This window comes from Hoplias malabaricus, chromosome 3 (assembly GCF_029633855.1).
Source record: "Hoplias malabaricus isolate fHopMal1 chromosome 3, fHopMal1.hap1, whole genome shotgun sequence".
Taxonomy (NCBI): Eukaryota; Metazoa; Chordata; class Actinopteri; order Characiformes; family Erythrinidae; genus Hoplias; species Hoplias malabaricus.
The window spans coordinates 18,261,257-18,285,963 of NC_089802.1; the positions used below are offsets into that span (position 1 = coordinate 18,261,257).

Consider the following 24,707-nt stretch of genomic DNA (forward strand, 5'->3'; position numbering starts at 1 on the left):
CCCCCTTCGGTTTTGGCTAGGAATAAGAGGGGCGGGGCTTCTCGGAGGTAGTGTGGCCGAGTGGTCTAAGGCGCTGGATTTAGGCTCCAGTCTCTGTGGAGGCGTGGGTTCGAATCCCACCACTGCCAGCGAAGCTTTTGTGAAGATGTTGGCTCGGTCCATCCTTGGAAAAGCGCTGTGTTGAAAATGTCTGTGGCAAGACCTTGCGTGTACGATGTTGGTGTAGTATCAATGAACGGCAGATGTCCTTGTGGTGGGCTTTTGTTAGACTGATTTCCACATCCTCTGTGTTCACTGGGCGTCTGTTTTATTAATTTTTCTAAAAGATCAGTTGCTTAGTAAATGATCTCAAAAGTTATATTGTTCTCACCAATGCAGTGCGGCACGAGGTTGACCCCAAATATGTCCGCCGATAGAAGAAGAAAAGCAGACACTTTAGCGTCCAAGTGGATAAACTATGCCGTTGCCATTGCAGTGCGAAAGCCGCACGAAGCCGGTAGCGTGACCGAGCGGTCTAAGGCGCTGGATTAAGGCTCCAGTCTCTTCGGAGGCGTGGGTTCAAATCCCACCGCTGCCAAAGAAGGTTTTGAAGAAACCACCATCCAAGCTGTTGAGCAGCTTATACTCAACTTGCCGCCCTCTGTTGCTCTTTTCAACAGCAGCAACTTGGAAGAGTCGGCTTGACGTTTCTTCAATTCCTTCAAGTTCTCCAATATTCAAAGGGCGTAGGATGGCCCAAGCTGGCCGAACCAACGGAGAACACATCAAAAGAATGCCCAACACGCAGGCGGCCGTATAAAGCAAACCATAAACCCGCGTCGGCCAGTCCGACGTCTTAGGAATCTAGCGCTTCTTTGTCTGCATCTGCCAATAGATGACTTGACTGAGATTCTCTAGCTCGCGTGTTACGCCCCCTTCGGTTTTGGCTAGGAATAAGAGGGGCGGGGCTTCTCGGAGGTAGTGTGGCCGAGTGGTCTAAGGCGCTGGATTTAGGCTCCAGTCTCTGTGGAGGCGTGGGTTCGAATCCCACCACTACCAGCGAAGCTTTTGTGAAGATGTTGGCTCGGTCCATCCTTGGAAAAGCGCTGTGTTGAAAATGTCTGTGGCAAGACCTTGCGTGTACGATGTTGGTGTAGTATCAATGAACGGCAGAGGTCCTTGTGGTGGGCTTTTGTTAGACTGATTTCCACATCCTCTGTGTTCACTGGGCGTCTGTTTTATTAATTTTTCTAAAAGATCAGTTGCTTAGTAAATGATCTCAAAAGTTATATTGTTCTCACCAATGCAGTGCGGCACGAGGTTGACCCCAAATATGTCCGCCGATAGAAGAAGAAAAGCAGACACTTTAGCGTCCAAGTGGATAAACTATGCCGTTGCCATTGCAGTGCGAAAGCCTCACGAAGCTGGTAGCGTGGCCGAGCGGTCTAAGGCGCTGGATTAAGGCTCCAGTCTCTTCGGAGGCGTGGGTTCAAATCCCACCGCTGCCAAAGAAGGTTTTGAAGAAACCACCATCCAAGCTGTTGAGCAGCTTATACTCAACTTGGCGCCCTCTGTTGCTCTTTTCAACAGCAGCAACTTGGAAGAGTCGGCTTGACGTTTCTTCAATTCCCTCAAGTTCTCCAATATTCAAAGGGCGTGGGATGGCCCAAGCTGGCCGAACGAACGGAGAACATATCAAAAGAATGCCCAACACGCAGGCAGCCGTATAAAGTAAATCATTAAGTCTGGCACTGCCAATAACTTCAAAATGCCTGATTCACTTCCTTTTTCACCTTTCTTGTTTGTGGAGAGGTAGATGGAGAATGCCAACGGATAAGCATTTCCTATATTGTGCCATTTTATTATTAATAGACAGCTAGGATATGTACATCTATCCTACAAAATAAATTGAACATATGCATATAATATTTTGGAGTTTTGCTATGTTAGGTATCAAACTGCCGAATTCTACTACAAATGTTATCACCACAGAAAGAGCTCTTTAAATTGTCTGTTGTCAACAATATAAAAGTCTGTTTACATGTTGAAGATGATTGTATAACATTCACCTGCGGAGGCAAACTGTGCATTCTGGTTTACTCCTTAGTATATTGCATTCAGCACATGGAATATTCCACCCAATCACTGGCATATTATTGAAAATCTTTGATTCTAGCCTAGTCTTAATATCTTAATGCACTGATCCACTGTGTCATTCAAAAATTCAGAAAGTGTCTTGATTAAAATGGCAAATGTCATATTCCACATGAAATAGACATGTCAGTTGAATTTGAAACATGATTTCCTGTTAAGCCAGTCGGACAAATACTTAACATGCAGTGATGGACAGTAACGAAGTAAACGTATTTCGTTACTGTACTTAAAGCTAGGGTAGGTGATTTTTAAAAAAAAAACATTTTTGTTATATTTCTCTAAATACTCTTAACATCCTGATAGCAGCCAATCATTTTTAAGATCTGATGACATAAGGAAAGATATTTTTTGTGTATATAAACCAAGAAAACAGCAAAAACTGTAAATATTCAATCAAATAATTTCTTTTGGACCAAAGAAAATCATTGAATGACTTAACTGACAATCTACTTACTGGCCCAAAATCCACATCCACACACCAGACCTGAACATGTGTTCGTTTGCGCATGCACGGCTACCTACATACATACTAACACCACTGTGCGCTGGAAAATGGCAGAGAAACAGACAACATTCACTGGTAAACAACTAAAGAGACAAAAATCCATAGCAGAAATGGTGTTTTTGTTTATTTCTTCTTGGGTGGTGTGGTGTGGATGATGATGAAGAAAATTCTCCACCAGACACTGTCTACAGTTGTAAATAAATCTTTATTTCACAAAAGAACAGCCTCTTACTAGCCATAGGGGCTGGGAGAGAATCAGCCAATTCCATACATCTCTCCCCTTCAGTCCAAAACTGCTCACTTATATAGGTGGGTTTCTATCTAAATAAGGTAATGGTATGACAGTATCTCCTGCTCTGGGACTGACAGAGAGAAAGAGTAAGGGGCTTCCTGTCCTCTTACCTCCAGCAAAGAAGATTAACATAAACTTCTGGCTCTGGCTTGGTACTGCCGGCTGGCTGCCGTCTCTGCATGAATGAGGCACGCCGTGTCTGGCCCATTTCATGCTGTACGTTGGCACTGTCAGCCAGCTGAGGCTCAGCGTGAATGCAGCACCCTGCATCTGGCCCAATTCCGGCTGAACCTTGGCACTGTTGGCTGGCGAGACGATTGCCATTACAGTTAGCACACTATACTGATCGGAGCATTTTATTAAATACTGCGTATTAATTATATGTGGCCCACATCTAAAAATAAAGACAATACGGGTAACTGTGTGCAAAACAATGTAAAAATGTTAAATATATAGAATCAGTATTTTAACTTGTTAAATGCCATACAGTTATAGGTAAGCTTTGTTAATATTGTAATATTTTAGAGTATTGATGTAATGACTGGGACACGAATGACAGAAATTATTATTATAAATAGGTTTAATAAGGAGACAGTGCCGTGCTGAAGGGAGGACATTGTTGTTTAACTTTTTGAAGACTACTGGACTGGAACGACAGCTTTAAAATGAATGAATTCTGAATGAGAAAACGGAAGGTGGCAGAAGTGAACCGCTGTAAAAACACAGAAGAAGAAGACGATGAAGATCGTCCCTTTTCTGTGACCGTGGCGCGGGAGCAGTTCTCACCGGCCTCAGGGAACAGCTTAATCCTGTAAGTATTTCAATTTAACCTTATATTTTTGGACACATAAGTATATTGTTATCGCCCAAATGTAGTTAACATCGTTAATGTTATGTACATTATTCTATCAACTGCTATATGTTACATAGGTAATATTGAACCGTTTTTTTTTTAAATGACAAACTTTAGCTAGGCTAACCTGTTTAACTCTAGCTAGCTCTTTATTTCCTCTGACTTAGAAAACATTTAAATGACATGACAATCCCTCATACATGAGTATTTTAATTTGAGTAATTATGTGGTTTGATGGCGTATTTTACAAGATGTGAGCATTTTGGGGAGTTTTTATGTCACACAGAACCGCATACCTCAGCATAAGAAATAAAATAAGAAATAAAACTGCTTAAACACATTAAGAAAACATAAGGTACTAGTTAAGTAGGTTAAAATACATTTTCAATCTCAGTGCTGGTTTTTGGTGTAATGTAATGTTTAAAATATATAATTCCACATACACTAAGTCTGTCCCTTTGTTAGGGAGTAGCAGTGGTTTTGGGCTAGTGATTAATGGGTTGAAGGAGGTTTTATTGAAAACGATAGAAGCCTATTTACTGAGAGGAAAAAAATAAACAAAAGCATGTGAATTAGTTTTTTTTGGAGCTGTGAAGTTAGTTACATTTTTCGAAATGAACTATGAACATGAACTAATTAATTTTCTTTATGTAATTTTGTAAAGGTGGACTGCAGCAAGAAAACTAGTGGGACAGTGAAAAATGCAAGTGGGCAGGGAGATAAGCATATAGGAGGTTAATTTAAATTATTTAGATGAGATCTTTAGCATCAGTTTGTATAACCGTTTGTACTATAACCCGATTATCTTTTACAGTTGAAGTTCTGTAGTTAATGAATTTGCATGCATAAACAGTTTACAGTTTTTGTTAAATATTTTTAAAGAAAATATATTGAAGAGAACAGAACATGTACATAATCTCTATATGTTTAATTATAGAGCTGGAATTCAACAAAGAGTACAACTGAAGTGACTACACTTGAGCGCTCTTTCACTACATTGCACATCCTAAAGATCCCTGTTGTCCAGGCTGCCAGAGATGAGGATACGGATCATTTTTGAGGGCAGTGAGGTATTGACAAAGTGTGACAATACAGCAGAGGCTTGCAAACTGTTGATGGAACTGATGTATGCCATGAATATGTGTCAAATGTGTACTTCCACACATTTGAGGAAACTCAAACTGTTTTAAAGTACCCTTCTTCCATTTTTTATATATTTTTTAAAATTTATTTATTTTAATTTTCCAAACCTACTGGTGAAATATTTTTGTATTTTTACAAAAGTTTATAGAAATAAACTATTAAAACCGATATGAGCCAGATCTGGGCAGAGTCTGGCACTAACGGCGTGCTTCTGGCTCAAACTCAGCCGTGGGCCGGTTATCGCAATTTAGTTATGACTTGCCAGACTGGGGGCGAGTCATTTGAGCCGCACCTCAGCCACAACATTTGGCCGAGTCTGGGCCAGAAATATCGAACCACTCTACGGCAGTAAATCACGACCGAGACAATGCCGACTCCGCCTGCTGGCATCGGGCCGAGTGTTTTTGTTCAGAGCCATATCTGAGCCAAGTCTGGCACTAATGGCGTGTTTCTGGCTCAAACTTGGCCGTGGTCCAGTTATTGCAATTTAGTTATGGCTTGCTGGACTAAGGCCGAGTCATTTGAGCCGTGCCTCAGCCACAAGACTCGGCCGAGTCTGGGCCGAGAGTTTCACAGACTCGGGCCAGAACTATCGGCCCACGCTACGGCCGTACATCACAGCCGAGACAATGCCGACTCTGCGTGCCGGCATCGGGCCGAGTGTTTTTGTTCCAGCGAGTGTGGGCTGATACAATTTTGCTAGCTGGGTAATTGCATATATTTGTAAAGTTGAAGTCTGGAATTTAAAATGTATTTTTAAATCGTTGAATCTGCATATATGGATCAAGTTACTCACGTGTTTTTCATGAGGAGTATATGTTCATTTACTCTCGCGGGTTTATGGATTTTGAATTTTCTTTCGCATTTCAAATACAAATGCAGCCTGATCCACAAATGTGGCCATGTGAATAAGCCAACACATTTGAAGGTGCCCTACATTTAACGACGTTAAAGTCCAGCAAAACTTAATTTCGCTGCAGACTAGGGTTGCCAAGTAAAATACGTTAAATTCATCATGTATTTGGACACTAAAAGCCATGTTGCGTATTGGACTAATACGGGACGTGTTGTGTTCCGTGTTTTTGAGATTGGATTGTTAAAACGGGCGATTTGTTTCAGACAGATTCTCTACCTCAGCTGGAGGGAGGGGCAGATACCCCACGGTTCCTAAACAGACAATATGCTTCTCATTGATCATCACTTGAGTTTGCTGTCTATCATTTCCTGTGGCAGCCAATGGAGTCACATTTCCACCTACAGTGGGTTGTTTGCTGCAGCCCCTAGAGCAACAGATCAGTCCTGAAATACTAGGGGAAACAACAATGCAACCTAGCAGTGGCATGTTCGCCTGCTGGCCACATTTGTGGATTAAGCTGCATTTGTATTTGTATTTGGTGAAATGCGAAAGGAAAGTCTCAAAATCCAGGGGCGACAGTGGCAAGGAAAAACTCCCTCAGAGCTGAAGAAGAAACCTTGGGAGGAGCCAAGGCTCAAAAGTTGGGAGCTATCCTCCTCTGGTCAATCTACTGGTAATATTAGTTAGGAGTCCATGAAAACTTCATTGTAGGGTGGGCAGCTCCAAGGTGATTGGTGGTGACTGGAGTGTGGGCAGCTGGTCTGAAGCGTGGAGCAGGAGCTTGACAGTCATCCATCAGGGTCCAGTCGGGCAGGTGGGCAGTCGTTTACTCAGAAAAAGGTAAAGGGATGGAATCAGTTTTGATCTGTTTGGGTGTATGTAAAGCAGAAATGTGTACATTTCCAGAGTGTGGCTAATGACTCTGACAGGTCTGACTATGAATGCTTTAACTAAAAGTAGAGAACCAGAAGGACACACAGACACGGGAGCATCCGCTCCACTGGCATCCGCTCCACTGGCATCCGCTCCACGGTTGACAAACCTGAGTGATCACATGAAGCGGCGGGACGACAGCACCAGCGTTTTAGTTTACTATACAGTGTCCATAGACCACTGGATCTGCCGTCTTTATCTATGGCGGACCATTAACTACCACAAGCTAAACTAAACAAATGAGATTTTAGCCTAGATTTCAAGATTGCGACTGTGTCTGAGTCCCGAACATTTTTATAAGAAAAAGCTCTTCCACCAGCTAAGGCCTTCTGAATTCTGTATTCAGTACTCTGTGATCTGAGTAATCGTGGAGGTTCATAATAGGAAATAATGTCCTAAAGTTACTCAGGAGCGAGCCCATGTAGGGCTTTATACAATAACAGAATTTTGTAATCAATGTAGAATTTAACAGTCAGACAATGAAGTGATTACAGAACTGGGCTGATATGTTCAACATTTCTAGTTTTAGTGAGGACCCTGACTGCAGCATTTTGAACTATTTAAAGTTTACTTAAATTTCTGCTGGTGCATCCTTACAGTAGTGTGTTACGATAGTCAAGCCTTGAAGTAATAAAGGCATGTACTAATGTTTCTGCGTCATGCAGAGATAAGGCATTTCTAATCTTGGTGATGTTGCGAAGATGTATAAAACCTACCCTAGTGATACTGCCTATGTGCTGATCGAAGCCTTGTCCAGCCTTTCATGTCTTTTACACAGTCCTCTATTTTCTTTAATGTCTTGCTGATATATACAATTGTGTGTCATCTGCGTAATAGTGAAAGGTAATGTCATGGTTTCTTACAACTGTGCCTAGTGGTAACATGTATATTGTAAATAGTAACAGTCCTAAAACAGAGCATTGCGGAATTCCAAATCTTACTTTAGAGTAACTGGAACATAAATCGTTTACTTTTACAAACTGATAATGTTCCGTTACGTAAGATTTAAACCATGATAGGGCTGTCCCTGTGATTCCAGCCATTTTTTCTAACCTTTCTAGGAGTATATTGTAGTCTATTTTTATGGTCAAGAAGTACCAACAAGGATATGTGGCCTAGATCATTTGTTATCTTGACTAGAGCTGTCTCAGTGCTATGATGTGGTCTGAATTCAGATTGGAATTTTTTCATATATATGATTCTTATGTAGATATGAACTAATTTGTTGGGCCACAGCTTTTTATAAGATCTTGTATAGAAATGGTAGATTAGAAATAGGCCTGTAATTAGACAATGTGCTAGCATCAAGATTTTACATTTTACAAATACATTTTAAATTCAAGGCTTCGACTTTGCAAATATATGCAATGTAAATTTAAACAATGTATTTACTTTCACATAAACTGATGATATCTATGAAAACCAAAAACATGTATTTATGAAATTGACTGTATTTGTACAAACTGCAGACACAGACTGGGTTGTATTAATTTGTGAATAGTGAAACATATTTTTGACTTATGTTTAATTTGTGGATGAACATGTATGCATTTGTACAGTATTTTGAGACTAATCTCTCACCATATGGCTATGTGTAAATAAAACTAAGTTGTGCACAATTGTCATAGGCCATTGTGAAAGTTTATACTTGTGCATTTGCGTCTGTGTTGCTCGGCAATTACATCGCCAAACCTGAATTGAGCTGAATTTCAAACATCATCTTTAGCCCTATGTAGTACACAATGTAGTGGTATTAGTTTTATTGAAACGTTGAAGTGCACTATGTAGGGTATGTAGTATACAGGAGTTAATACTTCTGGACATGTTCGTCTGATTGCAGACCAATCACAGTAGTTGTGGTCTGCATAAACCCGATGAGTTAAATTTCTGGAGAGGTGCACATCAGGCCACGGTGCCTACAGCATAGGTTCAACACAGAAGCTTAAATTGTGCTTAATCTTCTGGAGACAGCAACCTCTGTTAGTTTGATAGATAGTTGTTAGTTAGAGGCGATTGCTCTAAGACTGCAAGGGAAGCTCAGCTTCCCCTAAAATGTCAAAAAATAAGTGATCAAATATATATACTGTTGTGTGTACATGTCATTGAATAAATATGCACTACAACGCGCTCAACTTTTGTTCAGAATCAGCTTCTTATCACTGGTAAAGACGCGGCTTTCCTCTCAATCATTCCTGCTTCACAGTGCTTTAAACAGTGAGGACGCTGAGCGTTCACAGAGTTCAATAGTGAAGCAGCGAAGTGCAGCGAAACGAGACGAGTCATTGGATAAATGCTGGGCTTTGTCCCGCCCATCAGCCCCTCAGCGTCTCTGGGGGTCTATGGGGCAGTGGGCTGGCCTTGGCTGGCCCGGACGCTCAGCTTCTGCATGGTGATTGGATGATCTGTTTGAGGCTGAATCCCTTTTTGATTGACAGCAAAATGAGCGAATCAGCGATCCTCTGGTGTAAAGATCCGTGGGCGCATTACATTTTCATTCTGTTCTGAGTTGAACCGGAGACTTTCTTAACCCTCTTATCAGCATTTTCTTTGTTAAAAACGACTAGCGACAAATCGAGCTTCTATTTCTGGTGGGTTTTTTTTGTAGCTGCTTGTGTTTGGAGACTGACTTCTATCACTCTTTCAGACTTCTATCGCAGTTTCTGACCAGCCTGTGCTGCTGAGCCCCTCCACCGTCACAAAGAACTCACAGACAGACACACTTCACATGGGCCAAGGCCGTTTAAGCGGCATAGCTCTGCTGGCCATTGAGAGGACACTAGTCAAGTCCCTGGAAAAGACGCCTTGTTGGTACGACAGGGTCACAGATCATTTTTTTGAAAAGGAACGGAGGGTAGAATTTATGTATAAATAAACCGACACATTTTATGATGTAGGCTGAAATTGAGCTTCCCCTCTTTGAAAGTCCAGCATCCTCCACTGTTGTTAGTTGATATAACATAGTTCAATGTATTTAATTTTTTCTGCTGTGTTCAGTGTCAGACTCATTAATGACAATCTAATAAAAGACTCAGGAACCAAGACTGACACTAGAGTCTTTTCACTTGCAATGTGTTAAGCATGAGTCTTGTTACAAAAATAATAATTGGACAATGAGGACTTCTAATTTGGCAAGGTTTGGTAGGTTGCAGAAAAAGCAAAGGGGACAAGATACAGTGAAGTCAAGATGGCAAGTAGAAATAGATAAACTAATACAGGAGTTAAGGGCTCTCAGAAATCAGTGGAGGTGAGTAGGTGAAGAGGAAGAGAGTGCATTAAGGCACTACAGAAAGCGCTTAAGGGTAGGTTGGCACTGTTGAGAAGAGCAGAGAACTTGAGAAAAAGGAGGGAAAAGAAGGAACCTGCTAAGGCAGCGTTCTTTAGTAATCCTTTTAATTTTCTGAAGACCTTATTTGGTAAGGAGTTTAAAACTTGGAAAGAGGGAATTATAGGAGCATTTCAATTATGTGTACACCAATAAGGATAAAGCAAAGGAGCTAGAGTTGCCACAAGATATTCCACCCCTAACTGAAACAGAGCAGCAAATGGATGTTAGCCCACCAAAATGGAGTGAGGTTTAAGATATGGTGCATCATGCAAAAGCAGGTTCTGCTCCAGGGCCTAATGATGTGCTGTTTCAGGTGTACAAGTATGCACCTGAGGTCTTGAAATTTCTGTGGAGGTTGATGATCATAGTTTGGAATAAAGGGATCATTCCAAAAGAGTGGAGAAGAGCAGGCGGTATCCTTATCCCTAAGGATGCTGTGGGTATAGAACTGTTTTGTCCCATATGTCTTCTTAATGTGGAGGGTAAGATTTTCTTTAGTGTAATAGCGCGGAAACTTGCTGCTTATTTGAAAGTAAGCAAATTAATTGATATGTCAGTACAAAAAGCAGGGGTTTGTGGCTTTTTTCCAGCTTCCCCCAATCAAAGCTTACATGGATGACATGACAACCTTGACAACTACTGTGCCTTGCAAACAGTGGTTGAAGGGAAGTTAAATGATAATCTAAGGTTGGCTAGGGTGACAGTTAAACAGAGCAAGTCTAGAAGCCTGTTGATTGTCAAAGGAAAACTAGCTATAAGGAAGTGGCTAGGGGGTCATAATGTTTAAGTAGTGTGGCATGGTATGGGAAAGGGGTACTGGAGCTACCACTCACAAGTTTAGTTGAGAAATTTAAATGTGCAAAGGTGAGTTGTGAGGTGATTTTGTCAGGATCGAAGGATACAGTGGTTAAAGCAACAGTTCCAGTCACAAAAGGAGGAAGGAAGTGGAACCCATGAGTGGCTGTGCAGGTCGCCAGGAGCTCATTAGAGCTGAGGGATGTGATTGGTCAACTAGAATGCAGAAGCACGGGCCTTGGGTCATGTGATTTGTGGAAAGTGTTTAGTAAGGCCACATCACCAGAGAGAAGGCAAATGATGACTATATTTATTTGCGATCAGGAAAAGGAGGCACGGTGCGCAACAGCAGCATCATCACAGGCAAAACAAGGCCAGTAGCTTCGCTGGGAGAATCTAGAGAAGTGGAAGATCACTTGGCAAGAATTGGGGGCAATGGAGTCAAGTCTTATTAAGTTGGAGCAACTTATGATGTCCTTCTAACTCCACAAAAATCTTGGACAGTGGGTAGTTGAAGACCCTAGTTGTAGATTATGTACAGGGGTTGACACATCAGCTTGTAAGGTTAGTTTGTTGCTTGGGAGTTATACATGGAGATATAATAAGATGCTAAGGGTTTTTGTTGGACAGCAAATGCTTAGAAGTAAACGCATAAATGAGCGGTAGTAGTAATAAAGTGATTAGGTTTTTGCCTGAGGGTGAACATATTCAAGAGTGTGCACAGGCTATAAATATTGGTAGATGGGGTAAAGCACGAGACTGGAAATTGCTGGTGGACATAGGTAAATAACTCAAGTACATGGTTTGTGTACTTTGTCCACCACTGTTAACATGGCTATAGCACACTAAAATATAGATATTAGAAAGCATATAAAACAGGAAAAATAAAGCCTCTGATTTGCTGTTATAAAAAGCATACAAATAAAATCTTATTTAGAGTTTACACCCATCGGTATATTTTGTAAGAAGTTTGAAGTTTCAAAATATGATAGAAGCTGTTTCAAAACAGTGTTTGTTTGAAATTTTGTTTAATTAATTGTATATATGTGGTGAGACTTATTTCCCACATCAATTATCCAGACTTTAATAAAACACATTTCTATAAGTAATGATGCAAAAGCTACATTATGTGCTCTTTTGAAAATTTTAATATACAGAGACAAGTGTTTGTCAAACACTTGGAACTAACAACACACCGCTAAAAGAAGTGCAAGAACTTAACATCCTCCTAACAATCCTTGTACACAAAACACATTAAACTTAACTAAAAAACTGTACTTAAGGTGACAACCGCAAGCAACAGGAATAAACAGCACTATTTACAAATATTTACTGTGTTTTAGGTCCACAGCATTGAAAAGAAAAAATTTATATATATATATATATATATATATATATATATATATATATATATATATATATATATAAGGAAACAATATATATGATTAAGATTTAATCTAAGATTAAAGTCAGAATAATTCGGAGAATAATGTCGGAATAATTCTGAGATAATAAATCAGAATAATCCAGAGAATAATGTCAGAATGTCAGTATTTAAATACTTACTTGGTTGTGCAAGAACGTGTTTATTCAGAAAAGGGCATGTTGATTCACAGGATACAATTAATTATCACTAAAATGATACAGGGTGAGTGGAACTCTGGTGTGCCCACAAGGCTCCATCATTATGGCTTGGTTATACAATAAAATTGTAGGCATCATACTCAGTGGCTGAAACGTGGTTAGTTGTCATGTGGATGGAAGCGTTTAACCATTCTGTCCAATTAATTTACTGCTTCTTTCACAACTCATTCTATGGCACAAAAACTGGGTGTTGGCAATCTAAATAGTATACATCCAAACAGTGTTTCTCTAAATATTGTGATTTTATTCTCGGACGTTTTGCGACTTTATTCTCAGAATTCTGATTTTATTCTCGGAATCTTATTTTTGTCCAATGCCTGCCATGGCCCTAAAACTCTGTCGTAAAAACTGCGGGCATAGACCACGATGGGCGATTTATTCGTGAGCGCACACACAGAGCTGGCGTTGCACTGCGTTGCATTATGGGAAGACACGAAAGCACACAGCTCCTCCCCACGTGTCTCAGTGAAGGAAGAAATGGAAAAAGCCTCAGGCTCAATAGCATGAGAACTACAGAGGAATACTGCACTGGAAAAGAGTAACGCACCTCTACAGGGAAAAGTGGACCTTGTACCAGGTGTTTCAGGTCAGCTTGTGGACATTTACCTACAATAACGTCTTTAATTTGGACAGAAATTGGGGCCTGGCTGTTGTCTTGCGCACGTTTCGATTTAACGTTAGCTCAATGGTAACGCTATTTGTTAAACCCTTAATTGTATGCGGCTCGGGGCACAAGTTTGGTTTAACATGACTTGTGATTTACGTGAATTATTGTAATGTCAAACAGAAACGGTGGCCCTCCTGAAAGCTTAATATCCTCCATACCACCACTGTATAAGAGAGCTGACACGCTTGACATTAAAGGATAAAGACCGTGTGGCTTTTATAATTATAGTTTTATACATCATGTTTATAACGACACCAAAACAATAATGTAGTATGTTCAGTGTCAGTAGGATCAGACTAACTTCGGTAAAGGCGAAGCTAACATCAGCTGTCCTGACGTTAGCTCTCCGGTGTTAGCATCTGGATATTATTTCTGAAATGTAAACCTTCTCAAAGTATTTGTATAAAAGGTGCTGAGAGCATGGCACTGTACAGTTGAGAGTGATGTCGAGAAGACTAACTGCACTCATAGTCTTTTTTTTAAATCAGGAATTTAACAACATTAGCAACAGAGCTAGCCACAGCCTCAGCCAGGTCACAGCTCTGGTTTGGCTGGTAGTGTGACTTGCTTTTCAAATAGAAGCTGCTCCTTCTCTTTGTTAAAATACACATCTAAATGTTGATATTAGCTCCATTAGATGGATTTTTTAAGTTCATATTTGTTACAGGTGATCGTTTAATTCGAAATTTGCAAAATAAGAACTTTAATCTGACTTTAAATCACTGCTTCTCCTATAATATTATTGCATGGCTAGAAAAATCTCCCACATTAAAATTCTAGAGTCATTGTCAATTTAATCAATTCCACTGACCATATAGGACCACATTGTTGTTCATCAGTTACACACTTTAGACTGTTCTGTCAACTTTGCCATCTCCTATTCATCCTGTTCTACTTTAATAATCAGGACTCTCACAGGACCACCACCATAGAGCAGGTTTTATGGGGTGGTGGATCATTCACAGCGCTGCAATGACACTGTCGTGGGGTAGTGTGTTTTGTGTTGACATGAATAAATCATACATAGCTGTTTGCTGCATGTGTATTTATGTGGGGGGGGGGCTTTTTGTTTGTTTGTTTGATTTGTTTGTTTTTTTTTTATTGCCAGATGTGATCAAAGTTATAATGTATGATGTTTAATGATGAAAATAATTATGTTTAAGTAAGTTAACTGGAAAATGAAAATATCCCTGAACCTGTTTAAGAAAAATTTAAACAGTGTATTTATGATTTATGTATGTATATTTATCTATTTGTTAGTGTGTATGTGTGTGTGTATATATATATTTGGTCACAAAATTATAATATTAAAAAGTCCATTCAAAAAGTAAAATTTGTATATTATACTTATTCATTACACAGACTGATATTTAAGTGTTTATTTCTTTTAATTTGATTATTATAACTGACAACTAATGAAAACCCCAAATTTAGTATCTCAGAAAATTAGAATATTACTTAAAACCAATACAAAACAGGATTTTTAGAAATGATGACTGACTGAAAAGTATGAACATGAAAAGTATGAGCACATGCAGCACTCAATACTTAGTTAGAGCTCCTTTTGCCTGAATCACTGCAGCAATGCAGCGTGGCAGGGAGTCGATCAGTCTGTGGCACTGCTCAGGTGTTATGAGAGCCCAGGTTGCTCTGATAGTTGCCTTCAGCTCTTCTGCATTGTTGAATTTGGTGTATTGCATCTTCCTCTTCACAATACTTCACAATAGGTCAGGCAAATTTGCTGGCCAATTAAGAATAGGGATACCATGGGAAACCAGGTACTGGTAGCAGGTGCCAAGTCCTGTTGGAAAATGAAATCTGCATCTCCATAAAATCAGACAGCAACAGGAAGCATGAAGTGCTCTAAAACTTCTTGGTAGATGGCTGCGTTGACCTTGGACCCCAGAAAACACAGTGGACCAACACCAGCAGATGACATGACACCCCAAACTATCACTAACTGTGGAAACGTTACACTGCACCTCAAGCAACATGGATATTGTGCCTCTCCTCTCTTCCTCTGGACTCTGGGACATTGATTTCCAAAGAAAATGCAAAATTTACTTTCATCAGGGAACACAACTTTGGACCACTCAGCAGCAGTCCAGTCCTTTTTGGATGCGGGATGCTTCTAACGCTGTCTCTTGTTCAAGAGTGGCTTGACACAAGGAATGCGACAGCTGAAACACATGTCGTGCATACATGGTTCTTGAAGCACTGACTCCAGCTGCATTCCAGTCTTTGTGAATCTCCCCCACATATTTGAATGGGTTTTGTTTCACAATACTCTCCTGGATGTGGTTATCCCTATTGCTTGTACAGTTTTTCCTTTCACATCTTTTCCATCCCTTCACCTCTCTATTAATGTGCTTGGACACAAAGCTCTTTGAACAGCCAGCCTCTTTAGCAATGACTTTTTGTGTCTTGCCCTACTTGTTTGTGTAAGGTGTCAATGGTCGTCTTTTGGATAACTTTGCAGGTTTTTTGAGTTAATTAGCTGATTAGAGTGTGGCACCAGGTGTGTTCAATATTGAACCTTAAAATATTATTTATATTTAATGTCATTATACAAGTTTCACTTTTTGAATGGAATTACTGAAATAAATCAAATTTTTCATGATATTCTAATTTTATGACCAGCACCTGTATATTCAGCAGATTAGTTTTCTGGGCAGTTTACTTGGATGGTTAGAAATATTGACGTGAGGGGGGTCAGTGAGCTGAGGCTGATCCCGTCTGAGTAGTGAATGCAGTGCAGTAGAGTTTGTCACTGTGACGTTGCAACAGGCTGTTTGTTGAGGAACTATAATTTGTAGGGATGTCACTATACCAAAAATGTACCAAGTCAGCGCCAATACCACAAAAATTCCATGTTTCTTGATACCACCAGAAAAAATAAACCAATGTTTGTCATTGGTTGCGCATCACCATAACTTGGCCATTGTTTGGTCTACAGAATTGACTGATGTGTTGTTTGAAGGCTGTGAGCTACACAGGGATCATATTTTAATAGATTTTTGACATTTTTATGCATTTTATAATTCATTTGCCTGTACTCTTTACACAAACATGAGGATTACTAATGAACGGACAGAAAGACTCAAATTTGTTCTTGTTTTGAAAGGAATAGCCTACGGTAAGCCTTGTATGACTTGTTTGTGTGTGAGTCGCTTCTGGGCTCTTCAGGCCTCATGGCTCAGCAGTTTTGTTTTGGTCGTCGGATTCAAATGCAAAAGATTTCCATACATAATTTATTTTATTGTGTTTTTTTTTTTCCAGAAAGTTGCCACAGACTTGTTGCTTCTCCTGCTAATGCTATTCCTCAATTGATGTTGTTTTAGTTTTCTCTGCTTATTAGCGTGTAGGCTTATTATGGTGACCTTGTGTGGTTGTGATCTGTCAAACCTTCCGTACCTCTGGTACCATAGGAAACAAGAACCATATCGTTTTCAGAATATTGGTATCGACTTAGTCCAGAGGTATCAGTTCTTGTGACATCTCTAATAATTTGGTGGAAAGGTTTGCCAACTTCATAAATATTTGGCAACACTATCACAGCTGTTTATTTATTGCATAATTTGTTATTTACCTGAACCATTGTATAAAAGCAATAGAGCACTTGGGGTTGTGTGTTATTGTGAAATAGACCGAGATGGTCTACAGCACTCTCCTTCAGCTCGGGCTTGCGCTGCATCACTGCCATGCTGTTATTTCACGATAACACACTCCTTGTCATGCTCAATAGCTTAAAGTTATCTCAATATGAAAGCAAAATCCTTTATAACTGACATGGGGCTCCATTTTGGAGAAAATTACTATTATTATTGAACAATAATGTTTTATATTTAATTTCATTATATTGTCATATTTATGATTTTTGGCCAATATGGTTTACATTGTCAAATGTAAACCATATTGGCCATTTTAAGTTGTTTGAAGAGACAGTGACATCTAATAAGTCATTCAAATGCATAGCTTTCACAATTTTGTCTTTTTATTATCTAATGGAGACCTAATTTTTATGAACCTTCTTTACTTTTTTTTTTGTTTTGTAAAGCATTCACATGGTGTGCAGTGAACAACTCAGGTGTTCCTTCTTCCTGGTTTTTGACAACATAAACCTGAAGCAAAGTTTACTCTCTGTCCTTTCACAATGGCCAGCGGAGAGGAGGATGACCCAATTATACAAGAGGTATGCTTGTAGTTTGTTATGCCCAAAGTAGGCAGACAGAATAAATTGCAGTGCTTATGATTTCCACAAACACATTATTTCTCTCTCTTTTTAAAGATTGAGGTGTATCTTGCCAAAAGCCTTGCTGAAAAGCTCTATTTGTTCCAGGTAATTTTGTTCAATAAGTACAATGGCCCTAATTTATAGTTGCCTGAAAAGGCACAGATTTAATGTATGATTTATTATTAGTTTGATAAATAAATCTTCTGTACAGAATAGAAACAAGTGTATATTTGAGTGCTGTTGATGAATCTGTTTTTGATGAAACCAGCATACAAGTGGTTCATTTATTGAAAACATGCCATATGAGTCTATAAAATGATGGAGTTTTGAATCTTCTTAGCCAGTGGCTGTGGCAATTTAATTGTAACTTAAAGATTAAGGGCCATTGTTTCCGTTTTAATTTTTTGTTTGGTTTTGCTGTGTCTGTTTAGAGTATCTTGAGTAATGTCTGAAATATCTTACCCATAGTATCCTGTTCGCCCTGCCACTATGAACTATGATGATGTAGCTCATTTATCTGCCAAAATTAAACCCAAGCAGCAAAAGGTGAGAGTTCTTTTGCTGACCTTATATATTAACACAGTTTTGTTTTTTATTTTATTAGTTATTTTGAGATGCCTATAAAGTATTGCTATATGTTGGAATGACACTGTGCTCTACACGTTTCTACTCAGGTTGAGCTTGAAGTGGGCATTGATACTGTGAGTCCAAACTATTGCCGTAGTAAAGGGGAACAGATTGCTCTTAATGTGGATGGCACATCTATAGACGAATCCAACACTTATTCCACGTTTGTAATTTTTTATATTATTATACATGAAGACATTGTCTCATTTTCTAATGCACAATTTCTATTGTAAATTTATTTAGGTTTTTAAGCCCCTGAAATAATTTTAAATATAAATGTGCATATCTATGTTTCTTTCTATCTATATTTCTTCCCAAAGGAAAATGATGGATAAGCAAACATTCTCATCGATTCAAGCAACTACAAATACAGCACGTTATGCTGCTGCAGTGTTTCGTAAAGGTAATTTGCAATAATTTCAAAAACATTGGTGTGTGCAAAATGGTATAATGTCTTTGATTGTGCTTGACAATATTTTCTTGAAGGGGAGCTACACCTTACACCATTACAGGGCATTCTTCAGATGAGACCCAGCTTTTCATATCTGGATAAAGCTGACAATAAACACAGAGAGCGAGAGGCAGCCAATGAAGGTTAGAGAGAGCTTTGTTTTGTTTTTCAGAGAGCTTTCATAGAGTTAGAGAGAACTATATGATTTTTCCATTGAGCATTTGTCCATAGCATGAATGACATTAACATTTTGAGACCAGTAAATGGTTACATTGTAAGTGGTGAGGTTTGGGAATTTCATGTGTCTTAATTAGTTGTTTCAATATAAATACATATGTATAATCTTATTTTGGATATATAACTTGTATTCTTTTAATGTTTTCTCGTTTCCTTAAAAATGATCTAAAACAGCAGGAGACTCTTCTCAAGATGAAGCAGAGGATGACATCAAGCAGATCACTGTAAGAGTCTAAACAGATAGTAATGTGCTATCACATAAGTGCAGCAGCACATTTTATTTTATAGCATTTTAGTAACAGCATCCCCGTCAGGCAAGCCTCATTTATTATTTACAGTATGTTAGTATTGTTATTAGGAACTATTCATCCATTCTAAAAACAGATTGCTTTTGTTTTTTGTTTGTTTTTAATGTTTCTTTCTTTTATTTATTTATTTATTTATCTATCTATCTATCTATCTATCGACAAGGTGAGGTTTGCCAGACCAGAGTCTGAGCAGGCTCGCCAGCGACGAATCCAGTCATATGAATTCCTGCAGAAGAAACAGGCTGAAGAACCCTGGGTCCATTTACACTATCATGGCTTAAAAGTAGGTTTGATATATTAAAGCAGAATTTAGGATATCAGAACGGTATATTTTATTCAAAACTGGTAGCTATATAAACTGAAGTACTTCATTCATTCATTCATTTGCAAGGTGGGAACCCACCCTGGACGGGGCAATTGTATTGTTAAGTGTAAATAGTTGTTACCTACATTAGCCTTGTTAGTTACACCAACCTCCAGATTAAAGCCAAAGAACAGCGTTCAGGACAAAAAAAAATGCCTTTCAAAATATTATTTTACCTGAAGCTACACTGTATGGAGAAAAGTATTGGTGGACACATCCTAATCGTTATGCAGTTTCTCTCCTCTCTGCACTTTACCGCTCTGTTTTTATACCAACACCCAAGCTTCTTAATTTAGTGCATGTGTGGGATATTGTAGACATACCGCAGCAGCGCACAAAAGTCAAAGACCACACAGCATTTACTTTCCACTTAAAATATTAAGAACTAGCTCTATACCACAGAAATGACACAGAGGCCACACAAAAATATTAAATCAAACATTTTGATATAAAGTGTGTTTTTGATTTTAAATGACCAACTCATCTCTCCCTCTTCCTCATTTCAATGCCTTCTCTGATCATGGGGCCAGCGTCATCTGAAGTTTATTCATAGAAATTCAGTGGATTGAAACATTTTTTGAAGCATTTTTTTTCTGACAATATTTCTTTATTATGCAAAACATATGCAAAGGTTTTTGTGTGGAAACCCACATACTGAATTATATATTCAGTATGTGGGTTTCCACACAAAAATATGCATCAAGTATATGGTTCAGTCACATTGCCACAAGTGTATAGATTCAAGCACCTAGCTATGCAGTCTGAGTTTACAAACATTTGTAAAAGAATGGGTTGTTGTAAAGAGTTCACTTAATTCAAGCTGTGTAGATATTCTACACTGAAGTATGACTAGTGGTATTGACCATTGAAAATGGCATTAACACCAGTATCAAAAATGTGCACTGGGTTATGGTTAGGGTTAGCTTCATGGCATGGGTTTCCAAGACTGAACTGCTGCATGCAAGCCCTATATCAAGCACACTGGCAAGTGTTGGGTGAAGAGGTGCCCATAAAGCCATTGTTGTGTGACGTTGGTGTGGAAGAACCTGACTGGCCTTAACAGAACCCTTGTCTCAACCCCACTGACCACCTTTGGGATGAACATAAATGAGATTGTGAGCCAGGCTCTCTTGTCCAACATTAGTGTCTGAACTCAGAAATGCTTGTAATAAAAGTAATGTGCTGCTTTGTCACATTGTGTCTATTGTGCTTCTAGGATGGGCGCTCTGAGCATGAACGCCAGTATCTTTACTGCCAGGCCATGGATAGCACAGAAAACACAGAGTTGGTGAAAAGCCCGAGGTAAGTTCATGAATATTGTCAGATTTTTAAATAAAACAAATAAATAAATTAATTATTATTTAAATAAAAAAATGTTATTACATAAAACACAATTGACTGTCCCATTTTACAACTGGACAATTTTAATTATAAACTTTAATGTATAGAATTTTTAAGATTTTTTTTTAAGAGATACAATTTTATCAGTGTATCTCTTTAGACTTTTAACAGAGGATGTATATGCCTATATGTCATAATATTATGACCACCTCTTTGGGTCCACATTCACTGTCCATTCTCTCAGCTCAACTAAACATACAAATGAACTTTATAGTTGTACAATTGGAGACTGTTGGCCTGCATACATTGTTTGCCCCCCTTTTACATTGTTCTCCAATGACAAGACAATATACGACCACCAGAGGGCAGATATATTTTAGGTGTAAATTACTCTCAGTACTTGCGCCAAAACATGTACACAACGCATGTTTTTGTCCTAGAAACATAATGAACATACCCCAGAACACTTAAAGGGCCTACTTTTCAAATATATGGAGGTTGAAAAGAAATGTATTTTTACCTGATTGTTATAGAGAAATAAGTAACAAGAGGCTTGTCTTCTGAGACTCAGACCATAACCCTTGATGGCCCATCCGTTCATATTCATATGAAAATAGCATGATAATCAGGCCAATCTTAGGATTACAACATGTGAAAACACTAATTTTTGTCACATAAACCAATGCACACTGAGCGTGGAGCTCCAAGACGGAGCAGTCATGCATTTAAGCTGCCTGAGGAGGAAAGGCTTTATTTTCTGATGAATAAGTGAAATATTTGGCTAGTTTTTCTGCAGCACGTTCACCGCTGATTTAGAATTGATGCTATGCAAGTTCAGTATATATTCCAGACTAGTTTCGTGAAGCTGACGGTGAATGTTTTGCAAATGTGCCGAATTCTGTCAATAAAGAAAAATATGGCTTATAGTAAAGTTTGTGTACTCTCTACTGCTTTCAAACAGTCATCTGATGCTATGTATGGTTATGTATGGTTCTGATGCTCCAAAGCAGTTTTAGTTGCTACAAACCGGATTCCAAAAAAGTTGGGACACCTAAACAAATTGTGAATTAAAACTGAATGCAATGATGTGGAGGTGCCAACATCTAATATATTCAGAATAGAACACAAATCACAGATCAAAAGTTTAAACTGAGAGAATGTATCATTTTAAGGGAAAAATGTTGTTTCAAAATTTCATGGTGTCAACAAATCCCAAAAAAGTTTGGACAAGGCCATTTTTTACCACTGTGTGGCATACCCCCTTCTTACAACACTCAACAGATGTCTGGGGACAGAGGAGACCAGTTTCTCAAGTTTAGAAATAGGAATGCTCTCCCATTCATGTCTAGTTCAGGCCTCTAACTGTTCAGTCGTCTTGGGCCTTCTTTGTTGCACCTTCCTCTTATGATGCGCCAAAATATGTGAAAGATCTGGACTGCAGGCTGGCCATTTCAGTACCCAAATCCTTCTCCTACATAGCCATGATGTTGTGATCGCTGCAGAATGTGGTCTGGCATTATCTTGTTGAAAAATGCAGGGTCTTCCCTGAAAGAGATGATGTCTAGTTGGGAGCATATGTTGTTCTAGAACCTGAACATAGTTCTCTGCATTAATGGTGCCTTTCTAGACATGCAAGTTGCACTCATGCAACCCCATACCATCAGTGATGCAGGCTTCTGAACGGAGCGTTGATAACAACTTGGGTTATCCTTATCCTCTCTGGTCCGGATGACATGGCGTCCCAGTGTTCCATAAAGAACTTCAAATCGTGACTCCTCTGACCACAGGACAGTCTTCCATTTTGCCACACTCCATTTTAAAAGACCCCTGGCCCAGTGCAAACGTCTGAGCTTGTGGAGCTTGCTTAAAAATGGCTTCCTCTTTGCACTGTAGGTTTTCAGCTGGCAATGGCAGATGGCACGGTGGATTGTGTTCACTGACAATGCTTTCTGGAAGTATTCCTGAGCCCAATTCTGTTATTTCCTTGACAGTGGCCTTGACCCTTACGCACAGCAATTGTTCCAGATTCTCTGAATCTTTTGATGATTTTATGCACGGTTGATGATGATAACTTAAAAGTCTTTGCTATTTTACGCTGGGTAACACCATTCTGGTATTGCTGCACTAACTTTCTGCACAACAATGGTGGAATTGGTGATCCTCTTACCATCTTAGTTTCAGAGAGACACTGACACCCCGAGAAGCTCTTTTTATACCCAATCATGTTGTCAATTGACCTAATTAGTGTTAATTGGTCTTCCAGCTGTTCGTTATATGCTCAATTTCCTTTTTTCCAGCCACTTATTGCTACTTGTCCCAAATTTTTTGGGATTTGTTGACACTGAAATTTTGAATCAACATATTTTTTCCTTTAAAATGTTACATTTACTCAGATTAAACTTTTGATCTGTCATCTATGTTCTATTATGAATAAAATATTGACATTTGCCATATCCACATCATTGCATTCAGTTTTTATTCACAATTTGTTTAGTTTCCCAACTTTTTTTGGAATCTGGTTTGTATATTACATCTGAATGGTTCAGCTGCTCTCACTGATGGGGTGGGGGCTAATGGGCCATTATCTTTGACAGTGGGGGGGATTTCTTACCTGGGTTTGACATCTATATTATGAATAGTCAATATGTGAGTCACAGAGGTTTAGATAAATACAGTGTCACATCAGATTCATAGCAATATAGAAGAAAAACGAATGAAAATATCAGAACGCTGAAAACACCAGTGTATAGATAACACCCATGTTTACAAAGTTCAGCGCTCTAGAGAAAACTTTCATATATATACTTATAACTTTCACTATATATCAACACCTTTGAAAATAGGTTTTTGGGAAGTCCATGTTTAAAGTTAATTTAAACAAAAAAAAGTCGAATTACATACATCTCACACATTGTTGCTAGATTTGTGCTGAATATTAGCATGTGTAGCTTTTTGGGAATAAACTTTTTTTTTTTTTTTTAAGGTGAAATATGTTAAAATATCAAGGCATGTCAGATCACCTCAGACATGGCTGAAAGGCCTCAGACTCCATGGGGTTAAAATATCCAGCAGCCCTTCTGTGTCTGATCCACCAGCAGCACAGCACACACTAACACACCATTACCACTTCAGTGTTACTGCATTGCTGAGAATTATCCCCCACCTAAATCATAACTATTCTATTATAATCCCGTATTGCACCTAGCCATTGAGGAACAGTATGAAAAAGGACAAACAAGTATGACAAGCCACAAACTATAGTCTGGATTGTAGAACAACAAAGTGCTCCTGTATGGTCTGTGGGAAAATTGCTAGTGTAGTATAAAGGTCATAATGTTATGGCTGATTGGTATATACGATCATCAGTTTTTCTGTTTACATATAGATGTAAAGTATTTATAATTGATTAAAATTTTTGGTAATCTTGTGAAATGTTTGTAATAGCTAGAGTTATTGATTCAGACTTGTTTCTGATCAGCAAATAATATACTAGTAATTGTCTTGTATGAGAGCAGTTTCTTATGCCTCTTTCAGACATGAAATCTGGGGAATTTCTATAGAATCTGCTCTGGATATCCGGAGTGGTCGTTTACACATGCAGTGCACAGCAGAAGATTTTTTTTGTGTCAGACGCTCTCTGTCAGCAGGGAATTAAATATGTGTTGTAGGCATTATGCAGTGCCTGTGCAGCACGTGCAGGACAAACTTCTGAACATTTACCATGCAATTCTCACATGCGCCGACTCTGACTTCACCATAAGTTTTTACTAGGGTGCAAGTATATTGCAGTTGGTGATGTTCACACATACAACTCCTCTGGGTAAACGCTGAACAATTGTGGATTATTTGCGAATGTGTGAAAGGGGCATCATTGTAATAAACATTTTTGATGGCACTCAGATGGTACTGTTTTTCCACTTTAATTTCACCAGTGAATACCTAGCCATGCTCATGCCACCTCTAGCAGAAGAAAAGATGTAAGTACAATGTATCTTTTTA

At 38.9% G+C, this 24,707-nt stretch overlaps 1 protein-coding gene and 3 non-coding genes across 6 annotated transcripts in view; all 4 read left to right on the plus strand.

Annotated features, from left to right (window-relative positions):
* Positions 1 to 46: 46 nt before the first annotated feature.
* trnal-uag (transfer RNA leucine (anticodon UAG)) lies at positions 47 to 128 on the plus strand. Its single transcript has one exon. It is a non-coding gene; the product is annotated as a tRNA-Leu (tRNA).
* An 828-nt stretch (positions 129 to 956) lies between these two features.
* Positions 957 to 1,038, plus strand: trnal-uag (transfer RNA leucine (anticodon UAG)). Its single transcript has one exon. It is a non-coding gene; the product is annotated as a tRNA-Leu (tRNA).
* A 367-nt stretch (positions 1,039 to 1,405) lies between these two features.
* On the plus strand, positions 1,406 to 1,487 carry trnal-aag (transfer RNA leucine (anticodon AAG)). Its single transcript has one exon. It is a non-coding gene; the product is annotated as a tRNA-Leu (tRNA).
* Positions 1,488 to 3,666: 2,179 nt separating this feature from the next.
* polr3e (polymerase (RNA) III (DNA directed) polypeptide E) overlaps positions 3,667 to 24,707 on the plus strand; it is a 29,910-nt gene continuing 8,869 nt past the window's right edge. The window contains exons 1-12 of one of the 3 annotated variants that reach the window (XM_066665563.1): positions 3,667 to 3,741; positions 4,721 to 4,853; positions 17,204 to 17,338; positions 17,435 to 17,485; positions 17,849 to 17,926; positions 18,055 to 18,170; positions 18,328 to 18,410; positions 18,494 to 18,601; positions 18,870 to 18,919; positions 19,167 to 19,286; positions 20,584 to 20,669; positions 24,641 to 24,685. In XM_066665563.1, coding sequence (XP_066521660.1) covers positions 17,300 to 17,338; positions 17,435 to 17,485; positions 17,849 to 17,926; positions 18,055 to 18,170; positions 18,328 to 18,410; positions 18,494 to 18,601; positions 18,870 to 18,919; positions 19,167 to 19,286; positions 20,584 to 20,669; positions 24,641 to 24,685 — 776 coding nt within the window. In that variant the 5' untranslated portion in view covers positions 3,667 to 3,741; positions 4,721 to 4,853; positions 17,204 to 17,299. Of the gene's footprint in view, positions 3,742 to 4,720; positions 4,854 to 12,919; positions 13,066 to 17,203; positions 17,339 to 17,434; positions 17,486 to 17,848; positions 17,927 to 18,054; positions 18,171 to 18,327; positions 18,411 to 18,493; positions 18,602 to 18,869; positions 18,920 to 19,166; positions 19,287 to 20,583; positions 20,670 to 24,640; positions 24,686 to 24,707 lie in introns of those variants that run through there. The other 2 variants (XM_066665562.1, XM_066665564.1) reach the window with 2 other exon arrangements.